General features: G+C 42.4%; 1 protein-coding gene across 1 annotated transcript; it reads right to left on the bottom strand.

Moving 5' to 3' along the window:
• Positions 1-27,676, bottom strand: metap1 (methionyl aminopeptidase 1). The gene is made up of 11 exons (XM_089003770.1): positions 27,543-27,676; positions 24,142-24,193; positions 20,495-20,604; positions 17,655-17,715; positions 12,376-12,467; positions 12,203-12,286; positions 5,664-5,802; positions 4,584-4,715; positions 2,351-2,494; positions 2,179-2,244; positions 1-333 (listed from the first exon to the last, which is right to left on the bottom strand). The coding sequence occupies exons 1-11, from the start codon at positions 27,657-27,659 to the stop codon at positions 167-169; spliced, it is 1,164 nt and encodes a 387-aa protein (XP_088859896.1). The 5' UTR covers positions 27,660-27,676; the 3' UTR covers positions 1-166.
• Between the last annotated feature and the right edge of the window lie 3 nt (positions 27,677-27,679).

Below are 27,679 nucleotides of genomic sequence, written 5' to 3'. Positions count from 1 at the left end.
TTCAAGTATGTCCCAGAGGGCTCGTATTTAATTGAAAGAACACGATAGCCAACTTGAGCAGTATTCTCCTGTTTCAACGTGCGAGCGAGTACGAGAAACCCAGAAATACTGGAAGCCAACATGTCCACTATGTCCAGTCCTCTGTGCGCATGAACTCCATCCAAGCCTACATTTGGCTTAGAAAATGAGCCCGACCGTTGTCTTCGAAGCGCCGGGTAAGGATATCGCAGCCAGTGTCTGTGACCAGAAGGGTGTGTTCAAACTGAGCGGAGCGCTTGCCATCTCTGGTGACTGCTGTCCAGCAGTCAGGCCAGGTCTCATCTTGCCAGCCACCTGAAATAAAGAATGTGCAAGGCGTTGGGTACAACACAGATATAATTCAGATTTATTTCATGATTTTTGACAACACATGCTTCAATCACACACAAGCGCGCATACACACGGGCGTGCGCAGACAAGCAAACACATCTCAAACAAAATGATCAAGTTATGAAGCGCCTCAACAAGAAAATATTGACTCTTTACATAATTTCAAGATACAAAAGGTAAAAATATAGTATGGGCTGAAACTCGCGGCTCTGAACGCAAAATACAGTAGCTATGCCGAGCGCTACTACAAAGCATCATCCTGGCATTCTCTTGGCTAAGAGGTACATTTACCAAATGTACTGTTGTGTGTAGATAGATGTGTTGGTGCAAAATCCTTGTTATTCACCTCTTGGGCCATGAGACGCTCTGATAGTTTTGCGTAAATGTGAATCACAGAGAAAAAGTGTTCACCGGTTGAGCGATTGTTGACTATGGTGATGTTTGCCTTGGACATTTTTAAAACATTGTTAAAAGCAGATAAAAGCAATCGTCCTTGGATCAGTTTACAAAACGCCAAGGAAAACATGAAATAAAACATGAACCATTGAGAACAAAAAACAAGCAGTTAAAAGCTCAATGAACATCAATTTTATTCTTTATTATTTCTTTTTTACATGCAATAATTCATTTCGTTTTTATGTTGTTTTGACTTCAAGGTGGCACCGCGAGAGTGGCTGCCTTTACAGCAGGTCCTGTATTTTGTTTTTCTACTTCTTCCTTTCCTCACTATGCTGCTGTGAAATGTACATTTTCCCACTGCGAGATTAATAAAGGCTAACCCGATCCAATTGAATCCAATCCAATGATCTAATTCAAACATGTATTTGTTCCATAATTAGATATATTTTTATGCTTTCGGAAACATTTGAGCCAGATTCTTTTCAGGGGGAGCGGGAGCATGGAACGTAATCCATTCAAAACGTTGAACAGAGACTGTGCTAAATGACTTGTAAATGCAAAATGATTTGGGCGCCACGGGGTTCGATGTCTCGACCTGTTCAACGTCAATGCTTTCCTCACTTTCTTGACAGGATTTCCATCGGATGAAGTGGATTTTCTCGTTGGGGCCATGGTTACGGTCTTGGGTAAAAAATGTACAGTGTACTACAAGAGATGTTGCCGAGTACTACAAGAGTGTCTGTGTAACTGCTGAGTCTAGTCACGCAGTAGATTGCTGAGTGAGAGTGAGATGCTAGCTGGCCGACACTAACAATAGTGTTGTACGCGTTCCCGGGCTGCTAGCGCGTTACGGTGCCAGGCATAGAATTAAAATAAAAAAATAGGGTCTGGCGGTTGTGGTCCGAAGTCGAGCTGGTCCTAAGTCGCATGGTACCTGTATGTGGAGGAAACGAAACAGTCTAATGGTTTCTCTAGAGGAAAGCGTAATTACTATGTGGCCCGCGGCAAAAAATGAGTTTGACACTCCTGAATTAGGGCATTTACAGGGAAAATGTCTCTTACAAAATTTTTCCAGGTATAAAATTTCTTGTGGGATCAATTCATTTCATAAGTAGAGCTACCATTGTCCTCAGTTGGACAGTTCCACGGGACATTATTTGAGAATTAGTTTGAAGAACTGCCAACAGTTGTCATGTGAATGTTCACGGTTGTCTCGATGTGCTATTCAAATGTGCTCACCGGCTGGAATGAAAATAAATAAACAAATAAACAGTTAAAAATTGTAGCGCACTGGAAATTGGGCAGAATTGGACAATAGTTAAATCTTGCATTCATTTTTGGAATTGAGATTGTAACGCGTTTTTGTTTTGTGTGATTACGAGAAGTTATTTCATCGTCAGGAGGACTCACCTTCACATATCATGGGTTCAATGGTGAACACATGACCCGGCTTCATAACACCGACTGCTTTGTTTTCTGTGGAGAAGAAAAAAAATCAGAATGCTGAAACAATTTCTGATATACACATTCTGGTGGACTGAAAAATGGAGCCAATGTTTTCTTCAATGACAGAACAACTTACTGGCATAATGTGGCACATTTGGAGCAGTATGGAAAAGCCTGTGGATGCCGTGGCCGCAGTAGCTCCGCACTACAGAGAAGCCACTTGCCTGGGCGTGCTTCTGAATGATGTTACCAAGCTCTCTGTAGCGAACGCCGGGCTTCACTGAAAGGGCAATGTTAGCAACAACGCGAGTTACCAAACTCATCAGATCTCGTCACACATGTGATATATTCCAAAACGGAAGAATATGAAAGCACAACCAGTGTGGGGTTTCTTGTCCAAGATAGAACGAATAGTGTTTAAACCCCATAAAATTAGACAGAACATAGCTCAGGTAGCATTTACAGTAGACAGTTGACATTTTTATTTTCCTATGCTTAGAATATCTTGTTCCTATCCGTTCACTCCCCCACCCCATCCCCTTTGCTGCTCAGGACTGCAAATTTCACCATTGTGGGACAAATAAAGGTTTTCTGATTGTAATTTGTACCCAGCTGAAGTACCCATTATCATTCCCTCTTTTCTGCTTCCTCTTACAACGTATCCCGCCTATTGCGTAAAACAAAATCGTTTTCTCCACCCGTGCATCGCAGTGGGGTTCACTAAAATGAAAACGAGCCCACCGCAAAGTCTAACCTAAACTCAGCCTGCCACAGCAACACCTACTGCTAAGCTCAGAAATGGTAACAGCAACAACCACACTGGCCTACACATGTCAGACGCAGCACAAACATTGCATCGGTAAAACGGCTATAAAAAAAGGATCTTTGGCGAACACTGAGTGAAGAAAAGAAAAGGTTTAAAGCTTGAAGACAGAATGAAAGTAATAAAAATGAAAGTTGGAGGAAGCAAAGCAAAGTAAAAGACATTCTGCAAGAAATTGAAAGTGAATTAGGATAATAAATTGCAATTTCTTTCCTTTTTTCCTTTCTATACTGGCTATGTGAAGGGTCAAATAAGTGTATGCTCATACTTGTGCACTACTGGAATAAAAATAAAGAGTACACGTTTGTGTGTGTGTTTACATCTGAGATAAAATTTTCTACAGTGAAAAGTTGCCTGTTGTGAAAAATGTCTGCTGCAAACACGATTTAGTTGTAGAGGAATTTCACTGTAGTGCATCAATTTTGGAAATGATGCTGAAATCCACCATGTTAATATCTATTAAATTTATAATTTAGCTTAGCATAGCTTACTGCCTGCAAAGAAGGTCTTTCATTCACATATCACTAAGCAGTTATTGAGTGTGAGTGCAAAGTGACGTTCTTGTGGGACATGTATATGAGGGAAAAAAAGAGCAGGAGAGCATGATAGTCACATCCAGTCAGATCTGTTACAGTAAAGTCTCGTTATATCGATATTCAAGGGAGTCCGAAAAAATATCGATATAACCGGGACTATCGATATATCCGACCCTGTTTGCATGTAATTTTCTCCGTGCGTGCATAGAAATAGTATCGATATAACCGGGACTATCGATATATCCGATATCGATATAACGAGACTTTACTGTATTTCTTTCTTTTAAATAAAACTTCCTCAGAGCCCCCGTCTGGGGCCATTGGAGCAGTTATTAAGAGCTGTGAGGGCCATTTGAACTGGCGAGTGAGCATACCTGAATCTGGTTTGGAAATGAAAACTAAGATGGAAAGCTTAGCGTCAGTGTATTGATAATACACAATATTTTTTGCACTATGAAGCACACCGAAAATCTGGTGTTAACAGTCTCTTTCTATTCCTATCATATTCTATTGTTTGGTTTGGCTAAAACAAATTAGTCAGGGTGGTGCGATATGACAGTGATTGACTTGGCTAGTCCTGTGCAATTTAACCCAGAATACCATGTGTTACTGTTGTCACTCTGTGTTACCAAATAGGACAATGATCACTTGTCAACCTGGTTGGAACACACCTCTCATACTAATTAATGACATGATTTATCATGGGCATATTCTTCTTTTCCTTTCGGCTTTGTCTTTCAAGGGGTCGCCACAGCAAATCGGTGTCCTGCATGCCAATTCAAAAGCAATCTGATTTCAGATGTTGTCAGTATTTTTACATTTATGATGCTCATATAATAATTTAAAGTCAAAGTTATGTAAAATCTTTTTTTTCAATATCAAGTTACTTCATTGAACAGTGTAATGTATATAATTACAGTGGGGTATCAATAATTTGTCCACATATACTCAAACTAGGCTTATTGGCGAATGGGAAAGGCAAAAAAAGAGGGGGTGATTCCAGCTCTTACCAGAGTCTATAGCCTGCATAAGACATTCATAAGTGGTCTTAACAAGTTTCTTTGCCCCTTCGTCAACCTCCCCGACGTAAAAGGTCTCATTGAGGTCACCATGGAAACCATTGTGGTAGACTGTGATGTCCACTGTGGGAGAGACAGAAGAGTTACAGAGATTGAAATGACCTAAAAATCGATTTGATCATGTCACAAAGAAGCAGGAGGTCCATATGATTCTCAGTGGGTGGAACAGACCTGATGAAGTGGAATTGTGAGTGGGAGAATTTTTCAAGAAATAGAGGGCAGCAAATAAGAATGGAGGAGCACCACTGTGAAAGGTTAATGGCATCGTTTGTCTTATGGGATCATGCTGATGACTTGAAGGCGTGTCAATCTGAAAGCATGAGGGGAGTGTCTGATGGAAGTTTATGCACGAGTGTAAATTGCCAAACGAATGTTCGTTTGGCAATTTGCATACTCGGCACGACACAGAAAACCATAAGCCTGTTTCGTGCCACGGACTATGCCGTGACTGAAAAATGTACTTGAGAGTTTTGAATGCCACTTAGAAAGAGGAGTCCACATGGTTTGTAACGGTTTGCTTGTACCTTTTGCTTCATTGAATAAAACAAATGTTTTATTTGAAAAAAAAAAAAGTTGTCCGCCACTCGGGCCGAGACGTTTAGAAAGTTGTACGCCCGACGTAATAGTTGTACGCCCCTGGCCACCGGGCAGACGCTATTTTAAACAGTGCTTAGAATGAAGGTAACACATGCAGTAAGTATCTATATTGACTATATTAGCCCACTATCAAAAGGACACACATTTTTACAGCATTGGAAGATGTGAAGGATTTTTGTGTCATTTATCCTTTTTCCATTGTCAAGCATTTTTCACAAAGTGTCAGGTAGCCACTATTATAGCGCGAAAGAGGGACATGCGACCCTAAACTAGATTGTGGGATACATTTCTTTAATCCAGTAAGGGAAATTAAAGAGACATTGTTCCTGAAGAGTTTGAAGGAGCTGGAGTAGACATAGAAATTCGAATAAAATTGAGAATGAGCAAGTGCAGAAAACCACCCAAATGTCATACCGTTTAGTATATCACCATCTTGTAGTGGTCTTCTGTCTGGGATTCCATGGCAGATGACTTCATTGACAGACGTGCAGCAGGATTTGGGAAAGTTGTAATAGTTGAGAGGCGAAGGGTAGCAGTTCCGTGCAGTACTAGCCTGAGGAGACCAGTATGGATAAAATGAAAGAGGAAAAAAAAACAAATATCCTGCAGTTTAAGTGTGTCAGACTGATGTTTCTGACTGGAATCATATAAGAGTCTGAATATTAACAAAATCCACTAAACATTTTTTTTAAACTCTTGTTCAATATTTTTTTTAATCAGGGGTTTGGTAACAATTAAGTGAGTGCAGCATCTTGAGAGAATGCAATTTTATATTGTGGAAGAAATATCACAATGACAGAGGCTGGATCTGGGTCTTTGACCTCGCGTTTGAAAACTGTGCTGCAGTTCCCCATTGACCATGTGATTATGCCTTAGGGCAGGGGTAAGCAACTTGCGGCGTTGGAACCGCATGTAGCTCTTTCATGCCGCTCAATGACTCCGTGGAGCTTTTTTCATGATAATCAGTTTCAGTTGGATGTATCCATTAAGTCTGGTTGCGCGTGCATCTTGGAGGCAGAAAATACACGCCTGTGAGTAATAACTGTCCCGTGTAGTGGGTGGTCAGAATAGAAAGAGCACACACAGAGATCTCATGTTTTATAGAATTCTTGCTGGAAGACACCCCTTTCAGACAAAACAGTGAAAGTTATGGTTACAAGCTTTACAACGTGAGACTTGGACTGGGCAGGCCATTAAGAATGCCCATCTTTGCAAGCAGCAGTTACACCATTATGATGATTGCGCATCTTCGAGGCAATGTTTTCGAGACAATAAATTCATTTTATTCCTTAGAATTCTACACAAAACATTCCATGATGATAACATGAAACAAAGTTTGGACATATTTTTGTCAATTTATTAAAAATAAAAAAACACCCATGCATAAATATTCAGAACCTTTGCCATGAAGCTCAAAAATGAGCTCTGGTTGATCCTGTTTCCACAGATTGTCAAGTTGATTCTACAGCGTAATGGGAGTCCACCCGTGGTAAAATCAGTTGATTGGACTTGATTCAGAAAGACACACAGTTGACAGTGCATGTAGGAATACAAAGCAAGCATGATGTCAAAAGAATTATCTGCAGACATCCGAACCAGGATTGTTTCAATGCACAGTGAGCACGGTGGCCTGCATCATCTTTAGATGGAAGAAGTTTGGAATCACCAGGAATCTCCCTCGAGCTGGCCGCCCGCCAAACTGAGCAATCGGGGGAGAAGAACCCGATGATCATTCTGTCAGAGCTCCAGCATTTCTCTATGGAGAGAGGAGAAACTTCCAGAAGGACAACCATCTGTGCAGCAATCCACCAATCAGGCCTGTAGGAAGAGTGACCAGGCGGAAGCCACTTCTTCGTAAAAGGCACATGGCAGCCCGACTGGAGTTTGCCAAAAGGCACCTGAAGGACTTTCAGACCATTAGAAACAAAATTCTCTGGTCTGATGAGTCAAACATGTTGGCATAAATGCCATGCGTCATGCTTGGAGGAGACCAGGCACCGTCCCTACAGTGAAGCATGATGGTGGCAGCAGCATGTTGTGGGGTTTTCAGCAGCAGAAACTGAGACTCGACAGGATTTAGGTAAAGATGAATGCAGCAATGTACAGAGACATCCTGTACAAAAACCTGTTCCAGAGCGCTGTTGAACTCAGACTGGGACGCTGTTTCATCTTTCAGCAGGACAACGATCCAAAGCACACAACCAAAATATCAAAGGAGTGGATTCAGAACAACCATGTCAACCTTGAGTGACCCGGCCAGAGCCCAGACTTGAATCCCATTGAACATCTGTGGAGAGCTCTGAAAATGGGTGTGCACCAACGCTCCCCATCTAATCTGATGGGGCTTGAGAGATCCTGTAAAGAGGACTGGGAAAAACTATCCAAAAATAGGTATGCCAAACTTGTGGCAACCTATTCAAAAAACTTCAGGCTGTAATTGCTGCCAAAGGTGCTTCTACAAAGTATTAAGAAATCGTTCTGAATACTTAGGTTTTGATTTTTTTCAATTAAATTTACAAAACAATTACCACAATTTTTTTCATGTTGTCATCATGGGGTGTTTTCTGTAGAATTCTGAGGGGAAAATGAATGTATTCATTTTTAAAATAGGCCTGTAACATAAGAAAAATCGTGAAAAGTGAAGCGTTCTTAATACTTTACAAATTGACTCTAGATCTTCGTTCAAAAAAAGTTGGGCACTCGCGCTCTACATACAGCATGCATTTGATCATGAAAGATCATTGTGCATTTTTAGCCAACTTAGTCATTTTGATAGAATGCGGCCTATTCAGCAATCAATCAAATACATACAAACACAATCAGTGGTATATATTGTGATGCATATATGTGAACGATAAAAGTAAATTGCACATTTGTCTGAGGAAATCAAAGGTGTTTCATGAAATGTTTTGTAAAAGATATGTTCATTAAATTTCAAAATTGTCCACATTTTTTGGGCTTCTTTATACCAAAACAAAGGAAAGACATATTTTGGTTCAAGAATAATTTGCATGGTCTGGCCGATTTGACATCTACTGAATCCATATGTGTCCCACAATGTGAAATGTGTGTGATTTAGGGCTAGGGGCTTTAATCAGTGGGTGACATTGGCTCAATTTGTTTGTTTTCTTGTCTTAAATGTTGTCGTATTTATTATCTCTTTTCGTCAATGAATGATACAGCTTTGCTTTGGCTTTCAACATTAAGCTTGTAGTTAAAATGCACATGGCAGGCTGATTGAACACTTAAAATTGTCCCTATGTGTGATTGTGAGAGTGACTGTTTTTTTGTCTCTGTGTGCCCTGTAATGGCTGGCAACAAATTTAGGGTGTCCATTGCCGAGTGCCCAAAGACGTCTGGGATAGGCTCCAGAAACCCCGCGACCCTAATGAGGAAAAAGCGGTACGGAAAATGGATGGATGGCATGCACATTCCACCATGATGTCCCTGATCCACTGATCAAAAGGAGGCGCTGGTCCTTTTTTCATCTAGAACTGCTTCGTGTAACAAAGAGGGAACAGAAAGTGCTAAATAATGAATGACTCTGTGTCTTCGTGTAATCATATTTGTTATTTAGCTTTTTTTGTACTTTTGACTTCAAGATGGCGCCACTGCTTTCCAAGCAGCTCCTGTATTTTATTTTTCTACTTCATTTCCTGTCATAACTTAGCTGTGAAATGTAAATGTCTCCATGAGACTATCCATCCATCCATCTTCTGCCGCTTATCTGTGGTCGGGTTGCGGGGGCAGCAGCTTCAGTAGGGAAGCCCAGACTTCCCTCTCCCCAGCCACTTCTTCTAGCTCATAGTCTCTCGAGCGTGGTCTGGGTCATTCCCGGGGTCTCCTGCCAGTGGAGCATGCTCGGAAGACCTCACCAGTGAGGCGTCCTGGGGGCATCCTAATCAGATGCCCGAGCCACCTCATCTGGCTCCTCTCGATGTGAAGGAGAAGCGGCTCGACTTTGAGCCCCTCCCGGATGACCGAGCTTCTCACCTTATCTCTAAGGGAGAGCCCGGACACCCTACGGAGAAAGCTCATTTTGGCCGCTTGCATCCGGGATCTCATTCTTTCCGACACAACTCATAGTTCGTGACCATAGATGAGGGTTGGGACGTAGATCGACCGGTAGATTGAGAGCTTTGCTTTTTGGCTCAGCTCCTTTTTCACCACGACAGATCGGTACAAAGTCCGCATCACAGCAGACGCCGCACCGATCCGCCTGTCGACCTCTTGCTGCCTTAAACCCTCAATCGTGAACAAGACACCCAGATACTTAAACTCCTCCACTTCAGGCAAAATCTCCTCCCCGACCGAGAGAGGGCACTCCACCCTTTTCCGACTGAGAACCATTATCTCAGTTTTGGAGGTGCTGATTCTCATCCCAGCCGCTTTACATTCGGCTGCGAAACGCTCAAGAGAGAGTTCGAGAGCTCCACTTGAAGGCCCCAACAGTACCACATCATCTGCAAAAAGCAGAGATGCTATACTGAGGCCACCAAAACGGAAACCTTCAACGCTTCGGCTGTGCCTAGAAATTCTGTCCATAAAGGTTATGAACAGAATCGGTGACAAAGGGCAGCCTTGGCGGAGCCCAACCCTCACTGGAAACAATTCCGACTTATTGCCGGCAATGCGAACCAGACTCTTGACATCGGTCGTATAGGGACCGAACGGCCCGTATCAGGCCTTTCTGTACCTCATACTCCCGAAGCACCCTCCACAGAACTCCACGAGGGACACGGTCAAAAGTCCACAAAGCACATGCACCTTCGAGGACGAAAACCACACTGTTCCTCCTCAATCTGAGGCTCGACTTTCCGACGGACCTGCCCCTCTAGAACCCCTCAATAGACCTTTCCAGGGAGGCTGAGGACTGTGATCCCTCTGTAGTTGGAACACACCCTTTTTAAAAAGGGGGACCACCACCCCGGTCTGCCAATCCAGAGGCATTCTCCCTGATGACCACGCAATGTTGCAGAGGCGTGTCAGCCAGGACAGCCCCACAACATCCAGAGCCTTTAGGAACTCCGGTCGGATCTCATCCACCCCCGGGGCTTTGCCACCGAGGAGCTTTTTACCCACCTCGGTGACTTCAGCCACAGATATCGGAGAGCCCACCTCGGAGTCCCCAAACACTGCTTCCTCCAAGGAAGGAGTGTTGGTGGAGTTGAGGAGGTCTTCGAAGTACTCTGCCTACCGGTTCACGACGTCTCGAGTCGAGGTCAGCAGTGCCCCATCCTCACTGTACACAGTGTTGTGTGGTGCACTGCTTTCCCCTCCTGAGACACCGGATGGTGGACCAGAATTTCCTCGAAGCGGCCTGGAATTTCCATGGCTTCACCGAACTCTTCCCATGCCCGTGTTTTTGCCTCGGCGACCACCGAGGCGGCATTCCGCTTCGCTAATCGATACCTGGCTACATAGGCCCGGTAGGACTCCTTCAGCTTTACGGCATCCCTTACTACTGGTGTTCACCAGCGAATACGGGGGTTGCCGCCATGACAGGCACCAACCACCTTACGGCCACAACTCTGATTTGCCGCCTCAGCAAGGGAGGTACGGAACATGGTCCATTCGGACTTAATGTCCCCCACCTCCCTCGGGACATGTGTAAAGTTCTGCCGGAGGTGGGAGTTGAAAGTCCTTCTGACAGGGGATTCCGCCAGACGTCCAACAAACCCTCACAACACGTTTGGGTCTGCCTGGTCGGACTGGCATATTCCCCCACCAACGGAGCCTACTGGTGATTAGTTGACAGCTCCGACCCTCTCTTCACTCGAGTGTCCAAAACATGAGGCCGCAAATCCGATGATACAACTATAAAGTCAATCATCGAACTGCGACCAAGGGTGTCCTGGTGCCACGTGCACATATGGATACCCTTAAGTTTGAATAAAGTGTTTGTTATAGACAATCCGTGTCGAGCACAGAAGTCCAATAACAAAACACCACTCCTGCTCTGATCGGGGGGGGGGGTCGTTCCTCCCAATCATGCCCCTCCAGGTCTCACTGTGATTGCCCACATGAGCATTGAAATCGCCCAGCAGAACAAGGGAGTCCCCAGGGGGACTGCTCTCCAACATATCCCCTAAGGTCTCCAAAAAGGATGGGTACACTGAACTGCTGTTTGGTGCATATGCACAGACAACAGTCAGAATCCGTCCCCCCACCCGAAGGCGGAGAGAAGCAACCCTTTCGTCTACCGGGGTGAATCCTAACGTACAGGCGGCTAGCCGGGGGGCAATAAGTATGCCGACACCTGCTCTACGCCTCTCACCATAGGCAACTCCAAAGTGGAAGAGAGTCCAATCCCTTTCGAGAGGGCTGGTACCGGAACCCAGGCTGTGTGTGGAGGCAAGCCCAACTATGTCTAGTCGGAACTTTTCGACCTCGTGCACCAGCTCGGGCTCCTTCCCTGTAAGAGAGGTTGCATTTCACGTCCCAAGAGCTAGCTTCTGCAGTCGAGGGTCGGACCGCCAGGGTCCCCGCCTTTGGCTGCCACCCAATTCACAATGCACCCGACCACTCTGGCCCCTCCCATGGGTGGTGAGCCCTTGAGAAGGGGGATCACGTTTCCTCTTCGGGCTGAGCCCGACCGGGCCCCATGGGTGTAGGCCCGGCCACGAGGCGCTCGCCAACAAGCCCCATCTCAAGGCCTGGCTCCAGGCAAGGGAAAACCAAATCCATTTGTGTTTTTCTGCATACGGGGTCTTCTGAGTCGTACTTTGTCTGGTCCCTCACCCAGGACCTATTTGCCACGGGTGACCCTACCAGGGGCATAAAGCCCCAGACAACCTAGCTCCTAGGATCATTGGGACACATTAATAAAGGTAAATACAACCCAATCCAATTTAAGATTTCAAAATAAAAAATATATTTTTTGATATTCTTGATGAATGCAAAAGCAAGTCTTCTGGAGAAACCTAACTGTGTGTGTGTGCGCATGTGTGTACCAGATGTACTGCATGATCAATTTCTTCTGTTGTAACACCGGGTTTCACCATCACAGCTGCAATATCCAGGACTTCTCGTGCAAGCTGAAAGTCCCAATGCATAATAAATGAACAGGGAATCATGACAAACAAGCCCGTCAGTATAAGCAAAACAAAAGAACGTATCATGTTACCCTGCACACCACTCTCATCCCTTCGATGTCGTCAGGAGGGAGGATCTTGATCTGTGCTGTTCCCTTAAGAAACTGTTCAGATTCAGACATCCCTGTAAAAAGACCATTACATTCATTCAAATGTTGGTAAAGCCTGAACTGAGTAAAATCCATTTCAATGGAGCAATGGCTCGCCGATTTGGAGTCATGCATTTTTTTGTACATTAATAGTAAATCAAAACAGGCAGGACTGTGGCCCTTGAGGACCGACTTTGGACAGACCTGGTTAGTGAGAACAGAAAAACAGAAAATCATACTGAGGTGTCTCGTTTGATCAAAGCAGTGAAGTCGGCAGGTCTTTGCTGTTCGCTCATTGATGAAGTCAACAAGATGATTGCTGTCTAAAGACCAACAGTTGCTTGGCAACAGTGGTTTTCAACTTCTGTACAGTCCAGCCCTCCTTCAAAACCCAAGTGTCCACAGTGTGAGTGCAATAGCTAATTGAATCTTATTGGCAGTTGAAGAGAGCTGCTCAAGAAAAAAATCATAACCTTAATATTTTCGGGTGTGTGTGGAAATAGATATTGAATAATAGTGTAAAAAGCATTTTGCAAAAGTTCAATGTCAACATGTAAGAAGCATTAGTGTGTTCCCTGAAAAAGCACCAAGGGAGAATGAAAAGACATGGTAACCATGGCTACCTGAGAAAAGATCTATGCAGGCAGATGACAGGAATGTAGAGTTGCCGTGGTATCATTGAATGACTTGAGAAGAGATTTTTCAGACAAGTAACTAGTATTTCACAAGAATCAAAATTGCAGCAAACGTAAAAGTTGTTGAAAATTATTACTATTTCCTGAAACTACATTTCTGAAGTGTAAATAATTTAAAATAAGAGGCTAACATAGCTGCAAGTGATCACACTGTAAAATGGAGAAGATTTTATACATCAATTGGTTCGGGTAAACAGTGCATGAAATATAGATATTATTGATATAAGGTACAGCAGATTCACAGTGTGGAGAAGTCTATAATGCACTTTGTATGTTACTGTGTTTTGTGAACAGAGGAAGAGGGAAAAGAGGTACAGTACCTCCCTGTAAGAGATTTTTGAGACGGATGTCACAGTTTGAGGCTTGATCTTTTTCGCTCAGTACAATCGGGCTCGCTCATTAATCGTTTTACTGTATATTTATCTTAGAATCCGATTCATCTTTATTGGCCAAGTACAGTGGGGCCTCGGTTTACGAGCACGTTTGCCTTACGAAATTTTCGGTTCGGTTCACAAAGGCTTTATTTACTCGATGCTTTCACGTGACTAATGACACACAACTTGTCACGTGCGAGTTGACAGCTGGGGCGGGGCCGCCGCTCCCGACCTCCGCCAGCTGCTGTCAATCCCCTAATCACCGACACAGGGACATTTAAACGAAGTCGCTGTCACCAGTGCCGGATGATTACGACGACTCGCGCCTCGCCAGTGTCTTGGACTTGCCAGCACAAGACTTTGCTTCACCCGAGGTGATTGTTAGCCGCGATCGCACTAGTTTGTTACTTTCCGTGATCGAGAGCTTTTGCAGCCCCGTGTGCCATTTTATTTTTGATAGGCTGGACGGATCGCCCCCGCCCGCCTAATCGCTGTACCCCTTTTTGGTTTCTTTTGTCGCGTTATTCCGGGTCCGTGGAATCATCGGACACGCGCCTTTTGTTGTAATAAAATCTCTGCCAGCACCTACGGGACTCGAAATGGACGCAGATGACATCGAGGAGCTTGTTGCTGACAATAATGAGGTCCTCAACACAGAGGATTTGATTTGCCTTCAAGTGGACAAGCAGAAGCAAGCCATTCAGGAGTTGTCATCTGAGGGCGAGGAGGAGATGGCTGGAGCATCAAGGCAATGTTGGATAAGTGGAATGATGTGCAGGCTTTTATTGAACAGTTCCATCCAGAAAAGACTGTGGCTATTAGAATCATCAACATGATGAATGATAATGTGATGCCTCAGTTTCGTAAGACCTTACAAGTCAGAAAGCAACAGGTGTAAATTAAGATCCATCAACGACCATCACAAATGTAAATAAAGTGACTTTATTATACAGTGCAGTGTATTTCTTTCAGTACTTATTTTATACTTATTACTTATTTTGAAAAATGAAAAGTCCCCATTTGCAGTGCATTTCCGTGACGAGGCATGGGTCGCAAAGTTCGCTTACTTGTGCGACATATTCAACCTGCTCAATGAACAAATGACAACTGTCTTCAAGTTGGCTGATTTTTATCCTTATTTTAAGTAGCTGTAATGTTAAAAATTGTTTGGCTTCAGGGACGCATCGGGTCAGTCTTTTCCAGAAACCCCACCAATGTTTGAAACATGTCAAATACACTGCTATTCACGCGCCGTCCCCACAAATCCAGTTTGGCTTTAAATGCAGCTACTTTATCAGCCGACTTGAAGACAGTTGTCATTTTTCCCTGAAGTGACAGATTGAGTTCATTGAGCAGGTTGAATATGTCGCACAAGTAAGCGAACTTTGCGACCCATTCCTTGTCACGGAACTGCGCTGCAAGTGGTGGCTTTTCATTTAAAAAAAAAACATAATTCGGACTCAGATAATAAATAAAACGGAAATTATGTAAATTAACGAAATGACCCACGGACCGGTACCGGTCCGCAGCCCGGGGACCCCTGATGTTGACTAATGTGACAGCACTGTGTATCCCTTGTTTTAATGTCTTCTCCGTGCTGATATTTTAAAAGGTGAAGAGAAAACTTTGTTCGAAAGAACTGAACATCTTCCACTCATCAAAATTGAATGAAAAATGTCTTTGTGTGTCAATGTTAAAAGTAAAGCAATTATTCTTTCGAGTAACACACGCACATCCATTCACATCGCAACTCCCTGCCATTTTTACGCAAGCGGATGAGGGTGAGCAAAGGGGAAAAAAAATTACATTGGAACGATTCTCAGTTTTATAGTTTTGAAAAGTGATTTTAAATGAAATGTATTATTATTGTTATTATTATCAGAATCCTGACTTTAATCTGAAATTTCTGACTTTAATGTAAAGATTCTTACTTTAAAGTCTGAGATAAAAGTGAGAATCCTGCCATCCTTATTCTATTTTCTCCGTTGGCCCTAATCCTCTTCCATACATTTTGACCCCATCAAATCCATGGCAGCATTTTCAACATTCTCTCTGTAATTACATTTATTGTGCATATAATGGTGCAGTAGAGTACATGAAACCCCATGATGCATTGGTCAAAAAGTGAACCATTTCGGTGGAAAGCATCATTGCTTCACAATGCCTAATTTTCCCATTACTAGTTTACGGATGTTTTGAAAGAGGACGTGAAGGTAGCTGGTGTGAGAGAAGATGATGCACAAAACTGGGTTAGATGGAGGATACTGATTCATTGCGGCGACCCCTGAAGGGACAAGCCGAAAGGAAAAGAAGACTGCATTTAAAGGACAACCAACGTCACTTTTTTGTTTCTTAACTGAAATCAGAAAAATGTTTTGTAGCATCTAAAATACCCAAAACACGCAGTATATTTTTATTCAAATGCAAAACTTGAAGTGTCCAAAATCTGCAAAAAATTGAGCTGCGAATTAGGCATTTTCAGAAAGTCCCGCCCCCAGTTCGTGACGTCACGCCAAGACGTCTTGCATTGGTGGAGAATCAAAACGATGGCTTCAGATTCGGAGAATATGCTTTCTTGTTACACATCCAGTTATGAATATGATTCAAATAGTTCTGAACAGGAAAGCATACATGTTTGCAATCGATTAAAGAAGTCCTTCCGTGTCATTGAGGCATCTGGACTGCAATGTAGCGTCCCAGAAAAGAGGCACAAAATGGCCACCGAGGAATAAATTAGCCCGTTTCCACAGGCTGATAAATTCCTTCCATGGAGCTTGGACGTCCTCTTCTGGCGGCTTTTGGGTGCAACACGAGGTTTTCAGACCAAACAAGTACAGCAAAATACATTGACGTGATGGAAGGACTGCTACAATGTGTCTTTTTTTCGGTCAGGGGCGTTCCTTTAGTGACGTCACGTACGGACTCGTCACCAACTCAATAAAGAGACTTCCTGAATATTCAGCACAAGTCTTAAAACGTAAAATATAGCTACACTAAAGTCTTGTTATATCGATATCTTTTATTGATAATACTGCTTATTACGACACTGTTTTCATTTCCCGTGCACATTTCTAGTCTTTTTATGTATAATTAGTTCAGTTTAGTACGATTCGTGGTTTTTACGATAATCCGGTGACTATGGTGCTCTTTTTCATCTCCCGCCGGCCATTTTGCTATGTTTATATCGATACACGCCATCGGTCGCGCCATCGGTCGCGCCATCGGTCGCGCCATTGCTGACTTGGTCACGTGAGTTTGTTACGTGACCAGCTCCCGTGTAGCAGAGCCATTTTCATTTTCAGACGCTAGCTCGTGTGTAGCAGACGAGATTGAAGTGTTTGTGTTAAAAGGTAAAAATGGGAAGAAGAAGAAGATTGATGACTTTTTTAAATTGCATACATAATACAGTAAGATGTAAGCGTTGAGCGTTGACTTTTGTTAATGCAGTTCGGCGCAGGACGGATATATCGACAGTACGGTTATATCGACATTTTTTCTAACTCCTGAGAATATCGATATAACGAGACTTTACTGTATATGTGGTGGAATCTTATTAAAATACGCTCAGTAGAAGTCATTTGAAGCCATTTTACAAATTATGGACACAACGGAGACTTTGGTTGTCCTTTAAATCTCACTCCTACATTTAATGCGCTTTAGGTTGATGATTGTATTTATTGCATTTGCAAGGTGTGTGATTAACTCATTCACTGCCAGACGACGTGCAAAATGTGTCCACTCCAGTGCCAGAGTTTTTGACATTTTCACTCAAATTGGAGGACTCAGAATATTGAGTTTTAGGACTACATAATCATTCAATGCAGTTTTAGAAACCACAACCTCTTTTCTTTCATCAGAAACAAATAGTTAATTCCTAAGTTATATGGGTCTGGAGTTATCTAAGGTGCAAGTGGGGGCACCTGTACAAAAGGCAAATGCTGCCCCCTCGTGGGAGGGAAACACATTGCGCCCCTGCAAGAAAAACAAAAACCCGAACTAATTTGGGAATGGCGCTCCACGTCCTGCTTTTCAATTGCAGAATAAATTCGGGAATGGCAGTGAATGAGTTAATGACGATTAAATAATAAATCAATTTATGATAAAACAATATCAATTTTTATCACAACTATTGTTGAAATAGAAGCTTTGATACCTCTTGGATGGTCAGCATAGTCAGGTCTTTGGATTTCACTGGGTACAAGCCGCAAAGGTGTCTAAAAGGAACAGGGGAGGGAGGAGAACACATGTTGGATCCTCCCAAAAAGATTCAGAAGTTTTACAATCTACATAGCACAATCTTTTTTTCCACACAAAACCCTGCTGTATTGCTTTGGTTTACCTGACTTTGGGAATTTCCCAACAGACAAGATGTATTTGAGCCCATATGTTTCAAGATAAAAGTCTTCACATACCGTGACATGTGAAAGTATTTTCCCATGTTTAATTTTCAAACAAAAGACATCATCATCTTTCAATATCATTTCTCTCTGCCTGTCTCTCCCTGTCTCTCTGTTTCTCAAAAGAAAAGCTGGAGGGGCAAAATGATTCCCCCACCTCTCCAGTTTTAATTACTCAGTGTGGACAACTAAGTCAGTGGAGTTAATCCAAAACATTAGCATCAGCATCAGTTATCGCTGCCGCACTGTTCCCGTCAAGGAGCAGAGAACATATGACAAGTCCTGTCAATACAGTAGTTGGCTGCATAACATCATTGCATCGTATAATGTTATTGTCAGGACACCTGTCACTCACTGAATTATACAGAAAAATGATGCAGAAAAAAGTGATCCATATACAGTAAAGTCTCGTTATATCGATATCGGATATATCGATAGTCCCGGTTATATCGATACTATTTCTATGCACGCACGGAGAAAATTACATGCAAACAGGGTCGGATATATCGATAGTCCCGGTTATATCGATATTTTTTCGGACTCCCTTGAATATCGATATAACGAGACTTTACTGTAATTAATTTGCACTGCATTTACTTTGCTGGATAGGTTGTCTGATGTGCTCAGAGTGTGCGACCAGTGTGCAGTTGCGCAGCTTAGAGAGAACACCGGTAAACGTAAATCGAAATTGAAGATACCTTTTGTTGTATTGCCTTGCGCCCCAAACCTCGCCTGTTTCAAAGCTTAAAGGACAACCGACACAATTTTTTGGTTCCTATCGGACATCAAAAAAACTTTTGATTGCATCTAAAATACCCAAAACACGCAGGCTATTTTTAGTCCAACGCCAATAAAAATGACATGCCCAAAACTGACACTAAATAGCTCGAAACTGGAGAGATTAAGAATGTCCTGCCCCCTTGTTCGTGACATCACATTGGGAACCAGGGCGAATTCGGAGAACCTGGCCCACCCACAAATTGCTTTGCTCCAGAATCAAAACAATGGCTTCAGAAAGTTCAGATTTGGAGAAGATACTTTCTTGTTACTCATCCAGTTATGAATATGATTCAAATAGTTCTGAAGAAGAAAGCATAAGTGGTTTGCGATCAATTAAAGAAGTCCTTCCGTATCGATTCGAGCCCTATGCAAGCGACGAAACCGGTGAAGGACACGACATATGAAGCATATATGAAGCTCCGTGAATTAGCAATATGGCACCAACTTCGGTGATATGTGGCATATAAGTACAGGAATAACAAATAAGCTACAAGATCAATGTAGATTGTTTAATGGTTGTGCATACAAAAAATTGTTTCAACTTTCAAGATTAAGTTACGAACTTACGTATGAATGGCCTATACAATGGAATTTATAATTAGAAAATTCTCGTGAATCGCAATTCACATAAAATCGAGAATTTAATCACGGAGTCAAGAAAAGCCTTTGTGTTCGATTCAAATAAAAGACTGACTGTCGGAATGATACGTACCAGGTTTGACTGTCATCAAAGCGTCCTTTTGGCTACACCAAAGAGCTCGGGCCCCGTTCTGAAGAATGTAATCATCTTTTGCATGGAAGAGCTACATTTTACTTATATAAGTTCAACAAAATAATTTACGAGGCTGGATGACCGGCCTCAAGAGGAGCAGAAACAACACGAGAGGATGACAACGGTTATCCAAGCGGTGAATCGCTAACTCTGGTTAGCTCCTCGTTCTCCTTCGGCTGGTGCCCTATGGCTACGAGCTAAAAGCAGCTAGATGTTTGTCCCATCGGTTTGCTCCACTAATATGGCGATTGCTCTCTTTCACCACTGGAAGCAACTTTATCCCCATTGTCAGGATGAGAGGATGACAGCGGTTATCCAAGCGGTGAATCACTAAATCCAGTTAGCTCCCCGTTCACCTCCGGCTCGTGCTCTACTGCTCTGGTCCGTTGGGAATGGCTGGTTTGTCCGCTGTGAATTTGTGTAAACTTAAACCAATTACACCAATTGCTTGTTACCGCAATTGGCTGCCACACAACGATTCACCATCACGTTATTTATGTAGTTTCCCTTCTAATTTCACGATCAACACAGTGTTTTCAGACAAAACAAAGTACCCAAAATGCACTGTGTATCGCTCTCTCGGTCAGGGGAGTTCACGATGTGACGTCAAGCATAGGAATCAACTTGAAAACAAGATTTCATGAATATTCAGCGCAAATTTTAAAAAGTAAAATATAGCTTTATGCGGTGGAATCTTTGTAAAACGCTGTTAGTAGAAGTCATTCGAAGTGATTTTACAAATTATAGATGCAACTTGTCGGGAGGTGTCAGTTGTCCTTCAAGGCAAATAGCTCTGATGCTGCTGCCCCCTACCGGCATGGAAGTATACTACACAATGATAATTTCAGGTGATAGACTAGGCAGGCATACATATTGGGTCATTTCCCACGGAAAATTGTTGGTAGCCTTCACTTGTGTGCCGCGACACAGGATTTGAAAAACACTGCTGTAGCGTGAACCAAACTTTTAGCTTGCACATTTCCAGTCATATTTTTCATTATAGCAGTAAAAAATAGGTTATCCGTACTTTATGAGGCAACTCACCAGTGGGTAGTAGGGACGAAGTTTCCCCGTGTAGCGATATCCTGGCCATGGGTCGGTGTTAATGTCTTTTTCCACACAATTCTTACATTCATTCTGGTTCCTGTCCTCCTCTGACCAAACCAAACACATTAAACACATTGTAATTACAAAAAAAATATATATAGCATTTGGCACAGTGGCAATCAGTTTTTCAGTTGCTTAAGAATAAGCCAATAATTAATTTGGTAAGACCGATGAGAAGGTTTCTTCAGTCGTCATCTGTACAAATGTGAAGGTTTCGGACGTTTCGCCTCCTATCCAAGAGGCTTCGTCAGCAAACTAAAGTCTGACTGGTCGTATCGGCCCCATTTATATATCCCTAATGTCCAGACATGGTGGAGCCGGACACCGCTATGATAGGTCCCTACTCTCAGGTTGGGGGGGCAGAGGACCCCTCCCTGTGGCCCCACTGGTTGTTCCTACATTCCTGACTAACGACTGGCCTATTACCCCCACTCCCACCGGTATCACCTCATCAGCATAACGACCCTCATCAGCATTACGAAAGTTGCCTAACCTGTTTTGCCTAAGCAGGCTATGGTATGAACGATCCAAATTGAACCTCACCCCACCAGACCGGTTTAATGAAGGATTTTGTTGTTTTATAAGAATCGCTTCTTTTACCCCCCTTTCAAACCATCTATGTTCTTTCACTAAGATTTTAACCTCATTGTCGTCAAATGAGTGGTTGCTAGCTTTTAGGTGCAGATGTACTGCCGATTGAGGTCCACTTGTATTATCCCTGCGATGTTGATAGTCTTTTTTTGAGAATTTGTTGAGTCTCCTCTACATTACTTTGTTTTTCATTTGGTAGCCTATCTTTTGGATGCACTAATTTTTGCCTTAACGTGTTTATCGGTTTGAAATAAGTAGGAATTTTATGTTGCCAAAGGACTCTTTGTAATTTTTCAGAAACTCCTGCAATGTACGGTACTGCTACTCCTCTCCTTTTTGTATCTTGAGAATTATTGGTTTCATTCCCTATTCTTTCTTTCTGACATTTGTTGAATGACCACTGAGGGTACCCACAGTTAGTGAGTGCTCTCCTGATATGTTTTGACTCCTTTTCTCTACCTTCAGTGCTAGTTGGTATTAGTTTAGCTCTATGCTGGAGGGTTCTGATAACTCCTAGTTTGTGTTGTAAAGGGTGGTTAGAGTCAAAAAGTAAGTATTGGTCAGTGTGCGTAGCCTTCCTAAAGACTTCTGTTTTTAGCGCTCTGTCCTCTTTTATAATTACTTTACAATCCAAGAAGGCTAGTTGGTTCTCTTGAATGTCCTCACGAGTAAATTTAATGTTGAAGTCTACAGAGTTGAGGTGATCTGTGAAGGATTGAATTTCTTGTTTCTTAATTATGACAAAAGTATCGTCCACATATCTAAACCAGTGTCTAGGTTTTGTCCCTGGGAAGGATGTGAGGGCCTGTTTCTCCATCTCTTCCATGTAAAGATTAGCCACTATGGGTGAAACTGGTGAGCCCATAGCACAACCATGAATTTGTTTATAATTTTTTTCCCGAAATTGAAAATACGTAGTATTAAGGCAGATTTCTAATAATTGGCAGATGTGATCCGGTTTAAGTTTGGTTCTTTCATGCAGAGAAACATCCGCCAGCAGCCTCGTCCTCACCACTGAGACTGCTGCTGGGGTTGGGACAGATGTAAAGAGAGAAGTCACATCGTATGATGCCAAAGTTTCCTCAGGTTCCAATATGAGGTCTTTGATCCTCTCTACAAACCCTGTGGTGTTCTCTACGTAATATTCTGTGTTACCAACCAAGGGAGCTAAAATAGTTTTTAAATATTTGGCTACATTGTATGTAGAGGAGTCAATGCTACAAACAATGGGTCTGAGGGGGAACCCTTCTTTATGTATTTTTGGCAGGCCATAGATACATGGCGTGGCCTCTCCCGGGTATAATCTAAAATACATCTGTTTGTCTATATGTTTTCCTTTCTCTAACTTTTGGAGACAGTCAATCATTTCTTTCTTGTATCTATTGGAAGGGTCCCTTTTTAGTTGCTCATACGTGTTAGAATCACTGATTAACCTATTTATTTTGTCTTCATATTTTGTCTTCATAATCCAATTTGGTAAGAGAAAAAAAAAACAAATGACATCACAACTGGCAGGTGAAAACAACCCACTTTGGATTAACCTTGTGAAATGGCCCCTTTTGCTAAGAATCGTTTTGGGTGCATAGTTAAGCAACCCGTTTCTAACATTTGGGCCATCATTGTGTCAAATGCATTGAGACTCATCAATACAATAGAAATCTAATGGGACCAAATTGTTTTGCATTCATTCAAGGTAATGCACAATCAACATCCATCTATCCATTTTCCCGGACCGCTTAATCCTGATTAGGGTCGCGGGGGTGCTGCACAAATCTTCAGGTAGTAGGCGGGGGACACCGTGAATTGGTTGCCAGCCAATTGCAGGGCATACAGAGACAAACAACCATACGCCCTCACACTCACACATAGGGACAATTTGGAGTGTTCAATCAGCCTGCCATGCATGTTATTGGAGTGTAGGAGGAAACCGGAGGACCTGGGGAGAACATGCAAACTCCACAGAGGGAGGCCAGACCGGGGCTTGAACTCACAACCTCTGCACTGCGAAGTTGGCTTGCTAACCACTCGACTACAGGGCCACCCGCACAATCAAAATAAGAATGCTTTTTACATCTTTGAGTCATTTCAAGAATGCACCCAGAGCAAGGGCTTGCTTGGTCAGAGGTTATCGTGGGACCGACCAATCACAATAAACTGTGCATCGACAAACTACAAGAGTAGAAAGCGGAGTACCCAAGGAGGTCATGCAAAGTACACAGATGGAGGCCTGAGCGCATCGACCTCACAGTGCAGAGCCCGGTATCTCTGCACTGTGAGGTCGATGCGCTTTTCCACCGGTAATGAGTGTTGTGCAGTATGAATGGAATTTGAAGGGTCCTTTTTTACTGGTACAGTGATCACACACATCGCAGTTAATAGCGACCGGGACCCTGAGCTAAGTGTTACGAATATCATTCATAATCGAAAAATGCATTCCCACGATGAACATTTATGGAACTCAAAATTAGTCACAGTTGTTTCCCATTGGTAAACTAGCAAACCCGAAAAACAGTTTCTGTTCATTTCTAAAATCCTCAGGCCTGATAATGACAAAGATCACGTGAAATACAAGTCTCGTACTGTATCTGGAACTTTGATGCCTTGCATCTTTGCACACACTGAAGCTTTGATTAACCATTCTATTTATCATATTGGGTGTATCGTGTTATTTTCAAGTTTTGGAACTGAGCTTACCCAAGATCAGAGTCATGTAAATCTGTTTTGGAATGGCAAAGCGTGTCTTTGGATCTTTGTGTCCTTGAATTTTAGATAATCACAGAGTTTTATACATTACGGACGAGATGGCGCACAACCAGGATGTGTTTTTATACTTTGTTGATTTCAAAATGTGGCTCTTTTAAATTGAGTAAGTGCTTCTTAACTTAGATAACGTAAAAAATCCTTGAAACCATGAAACTTTACTTGAAATAAATTTGGCATACTGTTGAAAAATTCTGGGAGCACAAACTGATCACTGAGCTTGAGATACTTACTTGCTTTTTTGTGCAGCAACTTGTGAGATGCCCAACTCCCTTTGAAACATTCCTGGAAATAAAAAGCGGAAAAAAAGAAATACATTTAAGGGTTAAACAACAAGGAAAGGGCCTCCTCATGTTTTGGTTTAGCCTTCTGAAAAATATGAATAAATCTAGTGTGTAGTGACTAAAGGCTTCCATTTTAAGTATTGGCTTCATTAATTCCACGAGTAATGAAACAATAAAACACGGAAAGCCGCCGAACTCGCAGCACTTCAACTAAATTACTTGCTGGACATCAGGAGTGCAGTTTGCAAAGATGATAATCTGCACCTGACATCAGAACACCATTTTTATTCCATAAAGCTGCCACCTTTGCAGTGTTTTCGTCTTTGTCGATAAAAACCCATTCTGACGCTCAAATTTAGGGAGAGGGCCAGCAACTGGGAAAATGGTTATGGTTGCACATCCGAAATACAATCACAACATGAGCCTCTTTGGTCAAGTACAGTGGTTCTTAATCTGGGTTTGATCAAACCCTAGGGGTTCGGTGAGTCGGTCTGAGGGGTTCGGTGGATCCTCCGCCACAGAGGTCCACCCCTCAGTCTTCTCTGCAGTTAGTAGGCACAGTCATTGGAAGAAGGGTTCGGTGAAAGAGCATATGAAACTGGTGGGGTTCGGTGCCTACAACAAGATTAAGAACCACTTGTTTAGTATCATGAAAGGTCATGGCCTAAAACACTGGCATGCCCCTGCTTCTTTCAGATAATGTACCATGTGCCTTACATTGTCATTATCAAGGTTGGTGTGTTGCGCTGCAGGCTAATCCGCAACATTGCAAACCATTAAAGAGGATTGATCTATGCACTCATACAGTATGAATGTTGCAAGTATATTTTGAATCAAATATTTTCATAAACAACTGTCAGAGTTATGAATTGATTATCACACCTACTACTTTGCAAATCCTTTATCCTTAGCAAAACATTTGAACAATTTGAAGAACTTTAACATCGGCATGAAATTAATTCGCTTTGTGAACGCGACACTGTATCCTTGCGATTTTCTGTTCCATTTACGAGGCCTTACTCTTTTCTTCAGGCTACTTGGTGTTTCTCCACCAGACATTTCGCCGAATAAATTGATAACAATGGAAAAGAATGGTTAATGGGACAACCAACAAAAGCTTACTGACTAGGCATTCTGAAAATGACGTCACATAGAAGATTGTAAAAAAAATGTTTGTGGGTTAGTACGTTACAATGGGTCCAATGATGAACCTGGGTGGGTTATGTTAAAAAAAGAATGAAAATACACTTGAAATAGTTTTAACTCTAAGTATTACTGAAAAGGTGGTTGGAGAAGTTTACTTCATACCTTTAATTAACCTTGGATTACAATGCAAATTGATGAGTTCCTGTGACAGGTCACTGTGCTTTTTTAAATATCATGGACGAGATGGTGCACTACCAGCCATTGATTATTGTCAAGTTTGCCACACTTTATAGATGGCAAAGGGAATGTAAACAAAAGCGTGCCAGACGAGTGCCGCCACACTTTCAGCCTCCTGGACGAGTGAGACGACAAGCAGGACCTCTGTAGATTGTAGAATGTAGATGGAGGCGACATAAAGAAAAGGCTGGGCAGCTGAGTTGAGCTAATTGTTAACAGTGAGAAGACATAACTCAGAAGATGGATGGATAGATGACACAGCACTGTGCCACATTGTATTTTCCGGAATAGAGTGAGTATTCCCATCTATGAACTTCATGATTGGGTCACAACAACGGAAGTTCGGGTACGCAGAAGCCCGCAATTGCACAATCTTAATCAAGTCCCACTCAATACTACCGAATAACTGGGTCTGACCGCTATTTATTTTCATTGGATCCAAATCCCCGCCTTGTAAGTGACTCAATTGACATGAGTTTTACTTGAATCACGAATACTTTTTTTATTTCGTTTATTTACATATATGTCCTGCAGATCGTGACATTCAAATAAAGAGGAACAGAGAGTGGAATGCATCCGATTACCTGCTTAGAGTAACTTGCTTGTGGCTCGATAGATAGACAATAAAACAAACGTTTCATGGATTGCTAATTCGAGAGCAGGCAGGCAAGTATGCGCATCAAGCATCAAGGACTTCGAAGCGTCTGCTGGCTTTCAAAGTTCATTGCACGACATCAGCTGAGCAACGCTGTCTTAGTAGTGATCGAGGCGATGTAGAGTTCAACACAGTGATTGAGTGGTAATAAGAGCTACGAGAGGTCTGTTACTAAACCCATTTTGTAGCAAACATTCCTTTTGTAACGAGGCTTGTTAAATTGTACTGTATTTTGTTCATATAACTAAACTGTATCCTGCAATTCTTAGTGTTCTAAATAGTTCTTGGACCATATCTTTTTGCATGTTGTTGCTTTTGTTGTGATGATAGTACAATGCAAATATGATTGTTTACTAGAGGATACTTACTGGACAGACTGTGTAATACTGATAGTTACAGCATTACCATATTTTTCTGTATATAAGGGGCACCGTATAAGATAACAAATAATAAATAAAAACGTTTTCCAAATATAGAAATATACAGAAGTATTCCAAACATAAGGCACACCACATAAAGTCCTACAGTAGAGGCTGGGGTTAAGGACTACTTTTACAGGGTTGAAATGGAGTTGGTGGATGCTGACAGTATTTGCAACACCCATTATGGATCGGTGTTACTTCATATATAAGGTGCACCTGCATATAAGTTGTAGGGTCAGGTTTTGAAGAAAATCAAGGCTTTTAGGTGTGCCTTATATAATTGCATAAATTTAAGTTGTGTATAGAGTAGACTGTATGTATATAATTGGGGCGGTAGACTGATGTGTGTCATAGCTTATAAATGAAATATATTATTATTATTATTATTATTATTATTATTACTAACACCGATGAATTACCTAGAACTTCAAAGTTGTTGGCAACAGTTTTGTCAACAATGTTACAAAGTGCGAGGATGAAGGGCAACAGTGTGGCACATCGCACTTCGTAAACTTCGCGAACAGTTTATTACAAAGGCAGGCAAACGAAAAACTGTTTTTGGGTACATACTTATATTTTAATGCACATAGTTTCAGGCAATGGTTGTGTAGTCACCGATTTCAGCCAACCGGTCATGAGTTAGCAATGTAGTTCGGGCACAGACCAAATTAGCTGCGCGCACAACGGAGTGTTAGCTATCGTAAACAGTGCTTATATCACGAGGTCATGATCAAACGCCTGACAAATGTGTGAGATTTTATAGAAAGCACACTTCTGTCGCTTTCCATGTAGCATGACAGCTAGATACCAGCATCGTGATAATACAGGGCCCCTTGGTGATGGACAACTGCGGCATTTTTGAACTTGGCGACTTGACGGCGAAGCTTTACCTGGGAACAGAAATATGAGCCTTGAATGCCAAGCTTGATACACGTGGGACACTGGAGTTTGGCGTCTTTGCTGCAGCATTCCGTCTCGCACTCCCTTCTCTCCACCGTGCTCGCCATGCTTTCGTCTGTTTGAGGGG

Source organism: Hippocampus bargibanti, linkage group LG09, assembly GCF_051943395.1.
Source record: "Hippocampus bargibanti isolate YZ-2025 linkage group LG09, ASM5194339v1, whole genome shotgun sequence".
In the NCBI taxonomy this organism is placed as follows: Eukaryota; Metazoa; Chordata; class Actinopteri; order Syngnathiformes; family Syngnathidae; genus Hippocampus; species Hippocampus bargibanti.
Note: the sequence above shows the minus strand (reverse complement) of the source record. Positions and strands in the feature narration are given on the sequence as shown.